The 13777-nt window shown below is 42.1% G+C and overlaps 1 protein-coding gene across 2 annotated transcripts in view; it reads right to left on the reverse strand.

Moving 5' to 3' along the window:
- Positions 1–4049, reverse strand: part of SPATA6 (spermatogenesis associated 6) — a 44790-nt gene extending 40741 nt beyond the window's left edge. For both annotated transcript variants that reach the window (XM_086841865.1, XM_086841864.1), the window contains exon 1: positions 1185–4049. In XM_086841865.1, the coding sequence (XP_086697991.1) occupies positions 1185–1394 (210 nt within the window). In that variant the 5' untranslated portion in view covers positions 1395–4049. The remainder of the gene's footprint in view (positions 1–1184) is intronic.
- Between the last annotated feature and the right edge of the window lie 9728 nt (positions 4050–13777).

Raw genomic sequence — 13777 nt, forward strand, 5'->3', positions numbered from 1 at the left:
TATTTGTAGCCTTGAGAGCAGGGTAAATAACAAACACCCCAGAGCAGAAAACCTGTCCCTGGGGAAATGTCTTCCCTGTACTCACTCCTGGCACAGGAACAGCAGGAACAGAAAAGGAAAGCACATTGCTCCGCTCCAGGAACCAAGCAGGCCTTGGCATTGTGGACACAAACACCAGCTGTTGAGACAGCAGCACAGCAACACTGCCAGGGTGACACCCTCGCCATCCGTGTGTGGAAATCCACAGCTCTGCTTCAGAGCAGACACTCAAGTTTGGGAACAAGGGTAGCTAAGAAACCAGGAATACCTGGGCAATTTCCCCATATATACTTCCTGGATCTGCACTGGAGTTTTGTGGATGGCATCTCGTGTTTTCCTCTCAGCAGCAGGTACTCTTTAATGTATGGCAGCGCTTGTTCTGGATTACAGGACCAGGGCATATGAAGCCACCAGCTCCAGGGTAACAGGGCACAGCCTAACACAGCTACTTGTGCAAAGTTTTCAGGAGAGTGTTACAGCTCCTTGCTGTGTTCCCAGCTTGAATATAAGTAGAAAACTTTGCAAAGTGCAAAGACTACAATCCTAACGTGATTAATGTCACAATTTTGCACTTTCACACTTTTCTGACCTCACACCCCGCCGTGTAACAGGCAGAGCTGCCCAGAGCCACATCCTGCCCCAGCATATGCCATCAGCAAGCCGCTCTTTCTTGGGACTTGTTTGGGTGTTGTTTTGAGTTTTGTTTTGTTTGGGTTTTTTTCCCGAGAGTGCTTTTTCCTACAGCCTACAGCTCCCTAAGTGTGCTTTAAAAAAAAAGCGCACATTTTCCACAGGAAAGTGAGAATTCTAAAGCGGCACGGTTGTGGCCAACACCAGCGGAAGCGCGGGGGCACAGGGACAAACACCCCCCACAACTTTTCCACAGGAAAATGGGAGCTGCGGAGGGCCACGGCTGCTGCCAACACCTCGGGGGGGCTGCCGGAGGATGCCCACACAGAGCGGCTGGAATGGCAGCCGGAGCGCGGCCCCCGCTCGGCAGCAGGGCCCAGAGCAGTCCCCCAGAAGAGCCGCCGGGCCGGCCGAGGAGAGCGGGGCGGGAAGCGATGCCGGAAGAGCCGAGCGCGGCTTCTCCTGCCGGCCGCGGCCCGGCTGAGGCGGGCGGGGAGCGCGGCCCGGGCACTCACCGAGCGGAGCTCCAGCTGCAGGACGCAGCGCAGCGCTTTCCGCGGCATGGGCGGACGGGCGGGCAGCGGGGTCCGCCGAGGCCGGGCAGCTCGCTCGGCCGACGCCGTTGTCACGGTAACCCGGGCGCGTCCGGCCCGCGGCGGCCGCTCCGCCCTGCTCGGGGGCGGCTTCCCCTCCCTTCTCCGTGCCCGCCCCGCACTCGCCGCCATCGTGCTGTATTGATGAGGGGCCGTGCTGGCCCTGCCCACGCGTGTTCTGTCCCCGGAGGGGCCATATCCCCTTTCCCTCAGCCCCTCACTGCTCTTCACAGGGCCTCTTGCACTCACAGAATCAGGTTGGAAAAGATCTCTGAGGTCGCCGTACCCACCCCATGGCCCAACACCGCTGTCTCAGCTAGACCGTGGCACGGCCTTCAGGGCCTGTGGCTCCACCACCGCCATGGACTGCCCATTCCAGTGTTTAATCATCCTTTCCGTGAAGAAATAAGAATTTCTAACCTGAACGTCTCCTGGCACACTTTTAAGAGCACTTCCTCTTGTCCTGTCGCTAATCGTGTCCCTCATCCCTGTTCATCCCACAACCACCTCTGGTTTCCCCACCTTCCAATTCCTGACCTCAGGCGGGCTCGTCCTGGCACTCCCTACAGGGACTTGAGGAGCTGCTGAGGGTTGCTGGAGTTATTTAGTGAAAAATAGTAGATAAACTACTGTGTCTAGTAGATAAACTAGTGTCTAGCCTCTGCCTCCTGAAGGTCGGACAGTGACTGGTGATGGAGCACTGGTGTGAAAGTGCAAGTGTCCAGTGTGGGGCAGGGAACCAGACAGGTCACAGGCAAGGACAGGGCTGCTTTGGGGCACCCAGGAGGAATGTGAAGCTCGGGATGTGTCAGATTCCTCCAGCTGCCTGGTCCTCCTGCAGAAAGGTGCAGAGAGAGCCTTCCCTTCAGCAGAGGGGTCTCAACCAAGAGACCTCCAACCAGTATGAAACTCAACCAAATTTTATACAGCTCCAGGCTTAAATAGCTAAAAAGCGCTGGACTTCCATGTTTGCTTTCTTTTTTTTATTTCCTTTTTCTCTTTTGATGCAATTCACCTGCATAGTGTTGTAGGCATCTAGGCCCTTGTGACTCAAGTATCCCATTTTAATGTCCTTTGTGCGTGAGACACAGTGCACAGGGTATATTCTGAGTGGTGCCATCTTTGAAGACTTGTCTGCAAGCTCATATCTGAAACTGTTTATTCTTACCCTCCCACAAACTCAAATTTATGTTCTTGATCTTCACCATTTTGGTCATATGAAGAATATTCCCGAGTGTCTCTTCTGCTCAGTTGTTTTCAGAGGATTTACAATCCCATCCAACACCAAAATAGTCTGATTTTCTGTCTTGGCAAGTGCAAGTTGTTTCAGCCTCAGACCATGAGGGGATTTCAGGTTTTAAATGTTCTTTCCAAGTTCACAAGTACAGCTGTAGAGAGGACAGAAAATTTTAATTGCTTCTAAAAGAAAGCAGTGGCTCAAATTCATCCCTTGTCTTTCTTTATTTAAATTTTACAATTTCAAAGAAAAATCATGCTAAGTGATCTGGAAAGAAACAGCATTCTCAAAATCTTTGATTTCCCTCTTTATTTTTTGGTGGTTTATTTTTTTTTCTTTGTTTTCTTTTGCTTTTTTGAGGGAAATGGCAAAGAACATGATGTGCCAGTGCTGACAAAAGAGACATCTATAGATGGATTAAATATCACTATTAGTTCTTGATACCGATCCTTTAAAATAAATAAGGGATTGGAAAGACAGGCCTTGTTTTCTTTAATGTGACTTCTGTAACAGCTCTAAGATGTGGGTGAGGATTTTTATGTTTGTTTCTGTTTTGGTGGTTATGGGTCTTTTTTAGGGGGTTGTTTGAATTGTTCTGTTTTGGTTTTGGTTTTTTTGGTTTTTTTTGTTTTTGGGTTTTTTTTTTTTTTGTTTAGCAAGAAATTCTCTGTTTACGGCCTGGAAAATTCTCTGTAGACTTCTAGTACATATATTAAGGAGGGGCTTACTCTTGGATAAAATAATTTTCTAAGCATTATCAGTCTCAAGGTTATGAATAGCATTCCAGAGTTAATGAGAAGAAAATTCTCACAGATCCATTGCTTCAGATGGTAACAGTATTAAAATAGTTTATTGCTTATTTTCAGCTACCTTTCATATACATGCTTTTTGGAGGCATAAATAATGTGTTAAAGATTGTGAAGTATGAGATATTATGGTAAGTGTGGCCATATAAGAACAGAAGATAGATAAATACTGAAATCAAAAATGGTACCATGTTTGTGATGAGAATTTAATATCCATATGCAGTGCCCTGGAACAGAAGTACTTTATAGCCCTTGGAAAAAAAGCCAAGGCAGGACAGAAAGCTTTTCCAAAGTGATAAGGCAGTGATGAATTTCAGTGCTTTTCCCTGGCAACCTTCTGGTTTGCAGAGTTTCAGCCCCTTTGCCCTGCTGGGCCTTGGGAAGAAAGGCTGCTGCTGCTGCAGTGCTCCAGCCCTTTCTGCAGCAGTGTGAGACCCAGCTGAACCTGCTCATTTTTGTTAAATGCATGATTTACACTTGAATTTGCACTGCAGGAACAGTAATGCAGGAATCTAGGGGACAATGAGGGAAAACCCCGACTTTTAGCAAAAATCCATTTCTAATAAGGAAAAACTGTTAACCAAAACAACAAAAAAAAGTGCTTGCTCCTGTAATAGACCTGAGACTTTAACTGCTGTAAAGTTCCCTGCTGTGAAAGCACATGAATTCCTTTGCTTTTACAGTAGTAAATCTTCTTGTAACACTACTTATACTTAGTTCCATGTATTAAAAGACTCTGAATGACTGCTATGCATTGTGTTATTTTTTATTTTTTTTTTTACAATCTACTCCAGTTATGGGCTTCAGCTTTTCCTGTCCTCTGGGCCCTCCTACATGGCTGCTACAGAAGAGCTGTGAGGTCATCAAAGGACTCAATTTTGCTCTCATTTCTACCACTGCTATAAGTAATTGTCAAAAGGTTGAAGTTGCACAGGTTTAAGATAATTATCACAAGATTTATATAATATTGTTGCAGTTCTTGTGATGGTCAAGCATCAGGAGTTTCAGTGCATTGAAATACGCTACCAAATAGGTAAAGTGGGAAAAATAGGAATATTCAGGTTTACAAACAGTGGGTATTGTACAATTCAGCATCTAAAAATATTTGGTTTGAGACAGAATTAGATCAGATCAGGCTGGAGATCAGAGAGCAAGCCTAACATGACTGAGTTTGTCAGAGGCTTGCTTTCAGCTAAGAAGCCAGCAATGGTTTTCTTCATTTCTTAGGAAGCAGAACACTGGGTGCAAAGTGGTATTTCACAGTCATCCTGGCAATCAGAGGGGAATAAAGGAACTTTCCCCATTTTGCCACCCACTGCTACAGTTCTTAGGAAAGTTGTCAGAGGTCCATTTCTGCCTACTTGGAGCCCCTGATGTTGGCCGGCAGCAGAGGAGACATCTCTGTTCCTGCACGTCGAGCCTGTTATTTAGATATCATCACCGAGCATGACTGACTTACCATTAATAACTGAGGAGAATTCCAGGAAGGCATCTGCTCAAATAACAGCAATAAATTACAGGAGATGGTAAGATTTCCACATTAGAAAAGGCAAACAAACAAAACATTAAGACTGTTTTACTTTAGAGAGGAGAAAAATAAGATGTAATTCAAAGGAGGTACATAAGGGATTGAATGATAGGTAGAAATAAGTTATTCTGTTTGCCCATGCCTATTTATCCTTTCAAAGGACACGTGCAGTGAAATTAAAAGACAAGAAAATCAAAATTGATAAAGAAAGTACTTTAGATAGTGGAACTTATTATCACAAGATACATTCAACAGGGTTCTAAACAGAATTAGGGTGCTCTGGGGACCCCACAGGACAATACCCCCCATGCATTAATTTTGATCTTCTGACTCACTGTGAGGTTAAATGTGCAATCCACAAAAGTCAGTCCCTGTGCAAAGAATTGTAGTCAAGGAAAACAGGCAGCAGAAGTTAAGACTAAATAATCCCAGAACACTATAGAGTAGAGAAGGAAAAATTTTGTGAGAGATTCTAATAGGATCTAAGGGGACCAAAATGAATTGTATTACTGCAGACAGTAATGTAACAGGGAAAGGTAGAGTGCTAGATTATTGATGAGGACAGAGGATGGAGATTACCTGAGGGTGTCAGCACACTCCTCACAAAATACATTTTCATCTAATTTTTCTACTTTAGGAAAAAAAGTTGCCCAGAAGTTCCCATTCATTAATATCTATTACTTTCAAAAAAGGCCACAATGATTTTGTTGATCCTGTCTTATTGAGTGTCTTGCTCTTTCCCCACGTGCAAAGACACAACGGGGCAGAGCTCTTGGTGAATCTTTTTGATGAATCTATGAGTTGCTACAGGCAAAAGGCCACCTGTTTATGTTTTTATGTAGGTGAAGCAGTGACCTTTCTTTGCCACGCCCTCTCAGTCTCACCTGTGCCTTTTGCAGAGCATTTTCCAGCACATCTGGAGAAACTCAGTGGCTCTTTAACACTTCACCATGGCTCAGCCATGACAGAGCAATCCCTCCATATTGCTGTTAAGTCAATACTCACTCTGGTGCATGTGAGTGTTAGCTTCACTCATTTGTGATGTGTCTCCTGCCTGTAACAAAATATAGGCAAGCTATCTAAGGACACTGAAGTTTTCTTAACATGTAAGCTGTTTTCCAGGTCTGCTGAATTTTTTCTTGACTGGCTGCAGCTAAAGAAATCAAATCTGATTTGATTACACTCACTAGAGGAATATTCCAGATCTTGAATTCAGTTGTAGTAATTGGAAACTTGTGCTGTAAAGGAGTCATCTAAATTCATCTAAGAGATAACTTCTTTGAATACAGTCTTAAGAATTCACAGATGGCACAAATTCAATCAGCCAAGACAGCATTAGCTTTGTACCCCAGAAAGTTCCTAGTCTCTCCCTTACTCGGTTCAAAGGAGGTAACATTTTTCTTTGTGCTTTATATTTAAAATAAATTGTCTTAGATGGAGACATTGCCCCAGCAAAGTTTTTTGCCAGAAACAAAATTCTTCTAACCAAGTTATAAACCCCTGAAAATAGGGCTTTATAATGGGACTGCTGATAGACCCTTAACAATAGCGTTGTGAATGGCGCTGCTATAATTAATGACACTTCAGAAAGATTTATGGTCCTTAGAAAGAGATAAAACAGAAATATCATTGCTTCTTTGCCTCCCATCATTTTATCCTCTATGAAATTTTATGTGAAATAAGTCAAATGAAAAATGTAAGCTCTTAATCTTTTCCCAGAGTCCTGTCTCTCACTTGATGAACACTTTCACAGAATAAATTAGAGCTTTTTATTCCTTATGTATGTACAGCTTTGTATTTAAAAAGCAAAGAAGAGAACATTGTTGGCTTGGCAAAGCAACTCAAGACAACGGCCATGGAGGATGCAAAAATGGCTCACTGTTCTTGTCTGTTCTTTTGCCATCCCAGAGACAATGACTCTTGTCCTGCAATAGTTCTGAGCAGCTTGCTAGTGTCTAAAAGTGCTCTGTAGAGAAGATTCTCTGCTGACAGAATCAGCTACAGCGACTCTGGCTGCAGCAGCAAGAGCCCAGTGGCCTGAGCAGAAAACCAAAAGCTGTGGCTTGATTATAGAAGATGGTACGTTTGTGTTGGAAAACAGAATACTGCATGGAAATTAATTTAATTTCCTTTTCATGGAAAGGCATAGCAAGAAGCAGTTGCTGTAGGCTGAAGCTAGAAAAAAATTGAATTAGATATTTGGCATTATATTGCAACAAAGAAAGGGAGTGACCACTGGAACAGGCTATCAAAGTGAATTCTCCATTTCATGACAGTACCAAAGAAAAATGAGAAGGTGACAGAATAAATGCTTTTGTTGAAACAAAACATACTTCAGCCAAACAAAAAGAGAATTGAAAATAGTATTTAATGGCCTGTGATGTACAGGAGGCTGCCCTGATGGTCTAACAGTGTGTTGTGTGTGTAAATGTTGTGACTTCGTACAGCATTTTAACAAATAATGGTAAAGCACTTCTTTCTGAGCAGAGATCAGGAGAGAGGGCTCTGAATGATTTGCTTGGAGCTCATGCCCTGCAGCACCTGGCAGTGCCCAGGGAGCTGCCGGGAGCTGGCAGGGAATGCCAGCTTCTGAGACTTCTGAATCTGCAGGGGGAAAAGCTTCACCTCTGGGCAGCCAGGCTGAGGCAGCAGCTGAAGAGGGGCTGAGAAGTCCCAGATTTGGCACAGGACACCTGGAACGGCACTTAAAGCTCAAAATCCATCTCATCCAGATAAAGGCTCTGGCTCCTGCCAGCCTCTCCCAGCTCAGATGGCATCAGGCACTTGTTTTCCAAAAGCCTCTGCAGTGTGTCAAGAGTTTTGTCCCTCTGCCCATTAAAGTAGCAATGTTTGAGCATCTTTCCTGTTATTTTGGTTGACAACAGCAAAGTTACTACAGAACCTCAAGGACTTTCTTGCTGGCTGGTTTTTCTGTTATAAATCTTAGCTTTTTATATAAGGGAAAAAAAAAGCTGAAATGATGTTTTGAAATAATAACTGAAGTTCTAGTTTCTAATGGGAAGCTCTGAGATCTATGCTCAAATTCCCCCTAAATTACAACATTGCTCCTTTAAAATGTCTCCAATCCATCAGGAATGGAGAGGAATATTATATATATATATTTATTATTTTTTTATGACAAGAACTTTTGGTTTTCAATGGAATTCACTTTGGAGGGCAGAACATTTTCTTTTTCATTGTAAGAAGATTTGTAAAGGGGCAGGATTGTGGCTATTATTAGAGTTCTTCCTAAAGAAAATCATCAAATCCTTTACAGCACTAGGCAGATCTGGGCTAAAAAGTATAACAGGATGGTAAAAAGCAGCCCAGATAGCAACAGAGAGAAAATGGAGCAGGAAGAATGAAAAAAAAAAAAAAATGGTAACCCACAAAGAAGAGCAGATGCCAATTAGAATTCTTGCAGGCTGCAGCAAGGAGTGAGCATAAGAAGCTGTAGGAAAAGAAAGGGTAGAGTGGATTAGTGTTAATCAGAGACATGGGAAAGTAGGGAAGGTTTTAAATGAGCTTTTGGGTTAGCAGCTCAAAAGAGAATTCCAGATCCATCAGGTGTAGGGGCAAAAATAAAATGCAGAATAGCAGAAGATACATCTGAATCCTGAGTAATTAACTTTTGAAGGTAATAAGACATTTTTTGGAAGTGGAAGCCTCTCTCTATCTCTCTCTCTCCCTCTCTTTCTCTAGCACTGTTACCCTAGTGAAAGAGTGCACTTAAAATTATAAGAAAGTGACTCCTACCTGTTTTCTTTTTCACTGTCTTAATGGTACATACACACAGAACCTTGTTATAGGAAAGTTAAGTACTGAGGAACCAGAACTTGCCCAGTCTCTGGCAATAAATTTGCCTGAACACGGAGTGCAGATGAATTGCCTCTGGAGCTGGGTGAGTTACACCAGGTAAGAAGCTGGCACACTGTGGCACAGTCATGAGTGGTCTGAAGATCTTGGGGTTCAAGATGAGTTCCAAAATGCACTAGAGACATTGTTGACTTGAGTAAACATTAGAGCAGGATGGCTGGAGTGTAAGGGTAGGGAGTCTTCTTACAGCTCTAAGATATGAAACATCCCTTAACGTTTTCTGAGCTGCCAGTTTAACACTCTGTAAAATGAGGACACTAACACTTAATCACTAAAAAAAAAAAAAAAAAAAAGAAAAAAAAAAGAAAATAAAAGGGAAAAATAAAAAAGGAAAAAGGAGAACCCCACCGATCATCTACTCTTAGCGGTTGTACGGTGCTATAATTAACAATCTTATTTCTAGCTCTGTTTGTGTTTTACAAATGAATCATTATTAAAGGTTAAGGAGAAAACTAACACTGTATGAAAAGGTTGTATTCTCATTATTTAAACATTTGCATTTTAAAAGCTCTATATATTTCTAGAATATTATTAATTCATTGTTTGCTAAACAATATCTTAACTAGTCCCTTTTTATTTCCTCACATGGCATAATTTTAAGCAACTGCAGTCAGTGCCCTTAGTTCCACTCATCAGTTCTGAATCTCTGCACCACTGAATCTCCAGCAGAACAAACTTCATCCAAACAAAGCTCAGACATGTCCATCAAATCAGCCAGAGCTTCTGACACACACTTTGTGCCAGCTTGGTGCTCTAGTGTTAGCTTTACACTGGCTGCCAGAGGAACAGAGGATTCTGGATCCAGTTTAATGTTAGCTTAGCACAGAGAGGTGATGCCTAATGTAGCATAAACCCCACCAGCGCTATGCCAAATCTGACACGTTTTTTTTCAAACAAATTTAAACCATCTGAGTGGGCATATATGAGATCAGTGCTTTACATCAGTAGATGCAACACTGAGAGCCTTAAAGTCGCAGTTTGGTCACTCCCAAGCCTGCAGTAAATTTTACACTGTGATAAAACACTATTGAATTCAAATGAAATCTATAAATCATTTGTCCATTTTCAATGCATTGGAATATATTATGGTGATGAAAGCTAGTCTGGTGTGGTGGAAGATGTACCCTACATTATGGTCTCAAACCAAGCCACCAATGCTCATGGCCATGAGGGGAAAAGATGAGCTCCCAGGGAACAGAAACACAAAAGTTTGCTCAAGTTCTCTCTCCACGCCAGGGGTGTGTGTGCCAGGTTTTCCTGTTGGACGTGACTGTCTCTTAATGACCAAAATTACACAAAAAAAACCCTCTGAAAACAGGATTTTGTGGCAGAAACGCCTACACAGCTGTAAGAGCCACTTCTCAAATGTTCTGCTGCTTGTGAACCACAAGACTAATATGGCAAAATTTGCCGACTTTTCAGTTTTCCCCTCTTTTGTTGAAACTAATGAGTCACGATTAGAGTAATGCTTTTCTGTGACTCTGAAACCATTTTGCCTAATGAGGTACTAAGTCTTTATAATTAGGCCCAGAAGGGAGCTAGGACGTGGCCCCTTAAGAGCAATAATTATTTAGGTTATTTATGGTAATAAAAAATTGAAAATAGGAATTCTTCCTCAGAATGCAACTATTTATTCTTTTACATATTGCCTAATAGGCAATTACCCTATTAAGGCAACGTTTTTTTGCTAAAGACATTAATTGAAATGTAAATTAAATGTAAATCAGCTAATTAAATTGATATGTAATGAACTTGTCATGCAGGCCTTTGAGATCAGATGCATTCTGCTAATAAACAAGTGTTTTACTGGTGCCATTGCTCACTGGAGTTAAGGTTGTTTAACATGTTGTGTCGATAACACTCTCCCATCCCAAATTGAAAGGTTTGGGTTGTGTTGTTAGAGCCCAGAATGAAGCTGGCACAGGGACCTTCTGGATTTATTCCATCCTTTTATTTCCTGATCAAGTTCATTGCAAGACAAGGTGCTTCCCTAATGGGAAGTACTGCACATCCCATTGGGTTGTGATCCAAACTCTGTCTGTTCCTTCTGCTCCCCAAAAATGTCAAAAGACTTTGTAAAAGCACTCTCCAAGATCGATGCTGCTGTTTCAGGTGGCTTCTGGAGGGGTTAATGTTATTTCTTTCTCCACGAGTTATGGCCAGTTCAGCAGAGGTAATGAACCCTCACAGCAGTGGGAGGATAACTCTACACATTCCTGAAATAGAAATAAAATGAGAAATGAAGCAATCAGAATTTGCTTGGTGATTATGTTGACAACCTACAAGGTAAACATCAATGTTAATACAGCAACAGGAGAATGAGCTTGAATAACCTTCTATGCTGGCCATAACACACACGTAACCTTCAGCATCAAAGTGTGGGCTTGTGCTAAGCTGTAAATTAAAGGGAAAGAATAAGAAACCATCAGTTCTCCTATGAAACGATCCATTTTCCTGCAGCTGTGATTTGAGACAGACCTACTAAAATTTCTGGCAAAAATTCAGGCCCTGTATTGAAGGTATGTTGGAGGACAGAACTCCCTCCCCTGCCAGATACATGGACAAAACTCACTGCCTCCAATTAAGAAACAGTACTAGGCAAATGTGACACATTTTGCTTTTGAAAAAGGTCAGGTCTGCACCTTATAGAACCCACTGCCCACTTCTGTTCACATCATGCAGACATTTTGTGTGCTCGGTCACAAAGCTTAAGCAAATGCAGCAAAAAGGGCTGTGGAAGCAAGAGAATGGGAAAACAGTTAGGAGTTGTGGAAATCCAGAAAGTTTTCCTGGATATCCATCGTGCTGTAGCTGCACCTGAGCATTAATGCTTAATTATTCTGTCTGGAATAAATCAGATGCTGTGTTTATAACTTCTTCTACCCTGAGAACCTTCCACCCTGCAATCCTTCGGGGCCTGGGGGTATTTAATAAACATGTCAACTACCACTCTTCTTTAGCTCAAATGCATCATCTTGTTTTGTCCTACTGAAGAACACTCCAGTTTGAAGTTTACAGAGCAATTAAAGACCCTCATGGGGCCCCTGATATTGTCAGCATATGTAGATTAGTAATTGTCAAGTTTCTCCCTAAGGCTGAAAAGCTCTTAGTCAAATTCCAGAGATCATCAAATATTCAGATTTCAGTGGGCTCTGTGTCATACACAACATAGTGGCATAATTAAACTAAAACGTTTCTTTTCTAGTAAACTTTTGGATCTGTATATGTTTCTGTTGTTTGTTTTTAAATTAGCTATGATCACAAAATAAAAAAGAACATCAATCTAAATCTGCAACTTTGCTGCTTCCAAAAAGTAGCTTTCTCTTCCAAAAAGTTGGGGTTTGGGGACCACATTTACGCTGCTATGACTTGCAAAGGCCTGATGGATCACAAACCCCAGCAGAGTGGGACTTTACAGAAAGTAAAGTTCCTTCTCTGACTTCTTTCCAGTCAACACATGGGCATAGGCCATGATGCTGCTGTCTTGAACTGTGTCTTCACTGACCTGGTGGCTTGAACTAGCTCAGATTTTGGTCTATTCTTATCTAGCTTTGATGTCTGTGAACGCTGATGTAGATAGAAACAATATTAAAAAAAAACCCAAAACTTTAGAGGTCAGAGAAGGGAATTAGTATAAGGATCCTCACAACACAGGCTGATGCTGTAGTGACTGACTCCAACCTTCCCTGTTGTTTAAGTCATCTGCCTGCCACACTGTGCAATTAAAAGCTCACCTGCATTTAATACTCATTTGCCTGAGTGTTGGACAGGAATTTTGCTCACTTGCTTTGAATCTTGCATGGTCCAGCTCTTGGAGATCAAATAACTGCTCTAATACGATAAAATGGCATTACAAGAGCAAGTGGATGAAGCTTTCCTGCATTAAGACTGGCCTGTGCATGTTCTGCCAGCTGCATCCCCCTGCTGTGGGTTCTCACATCCATTGGATTGTGGTCCCAGGCTCTGGAAGGGTCAAAGTGTTGATCACCATTCTGCATCCATCATTGGAGTCCCATTTCATTGAGCTGTGTCTGTGGACACAGCCTGTGGCAAGGAGGAAGTTGTTACAAACCTCTCTGATGTTTTTGACCTACAAACGGAGATTTTAAAGGTGCATTTGGGATCTGAAAGTTTAATTCCTGGCAAAATGAAAAAGAATTTGACTTGGAAATTGTGAAGACAGCTTTAATAATCTTCACTACAGCATGTTACATAAAGGAGCTAAGTTATGAGAGCAGAGCTATAAGAGCTAAGCTCATGAGGAGTAGATCTCAATTTCTATGCTGTTCACATTTCCTAGATGTAGCAGAGGACAAACTGGCCATGCTTGGAAGTTGACAGAAATCTTTTGTTAACCCCAGACTGTCCATGCACAAACAGGTGTGTTCTTATTTAGACTCAGACAAATGTGTCCAAATGAGCAACATTTCTCTTCTCAAGCTGGTCAAGTGAGTAGGAACTCCTGTTTCTGTGTGCTGGAGGAAAGTCTTTATTACCTCTATTACTGCACTTCAATGGCACTTCTTCCTCTGTAAATCCCATTTTATTTGTCACAACTTACCTGCAGTGCTGAATACAGGCAGCTCTGAAGGCTGAGATCTTTCACTAGCCCCAGAACAGACAGCTGAAGTATCTCCTTCCCAACACAGATAACCTGAAGCCAGCAGGTAATTTGAGAGTGGTCTTCTGCAATCTCAAGCTGACTTTAAAGTAAAGCTCTATTATTTTGCCTCCAAATCTTTCAAGACTCCATGTCCCCAAGCCCTTTTTTGGACTAAATCATCATTTATTGAAAATCACTTAAATTCTTCCTACTGTTGAGTAACACCCAAGTGAGTGGCTCTTCTCCATTTGGTCCACTGCATATGGCAGAATATAGTGCTGCTTTCTTTTCTGAGGCCTGTTTCTATGCTAGGCTATGGAAACTGTATCCAAGCAGCACAAAGAAAGTTTGGCCTTAAATAGTACCCCAGGAGGAGATCTCAAGAGCCCCAATAAAAAGAAGATCAAAAACTTTCCTCACATTCTTCCTATGATGGCATGTCTCAAAATTTTTAATTTTTCTTGT

The sequence above is a fragment of the Cyanistes caeruleus genome, chromosome 9 (assembly GCF_971803275.1).
Source record: "Cyanistes caeruleus chromosome 9, bCyaCae1.hap1.1, whole genome shotgun sequence".
Lineage (NCBI taxonomy): Eukaryota > Metazoa > Chordata > Aves > Passeriformes > Paridae > Cyanistes > Cyanistes caeruleus.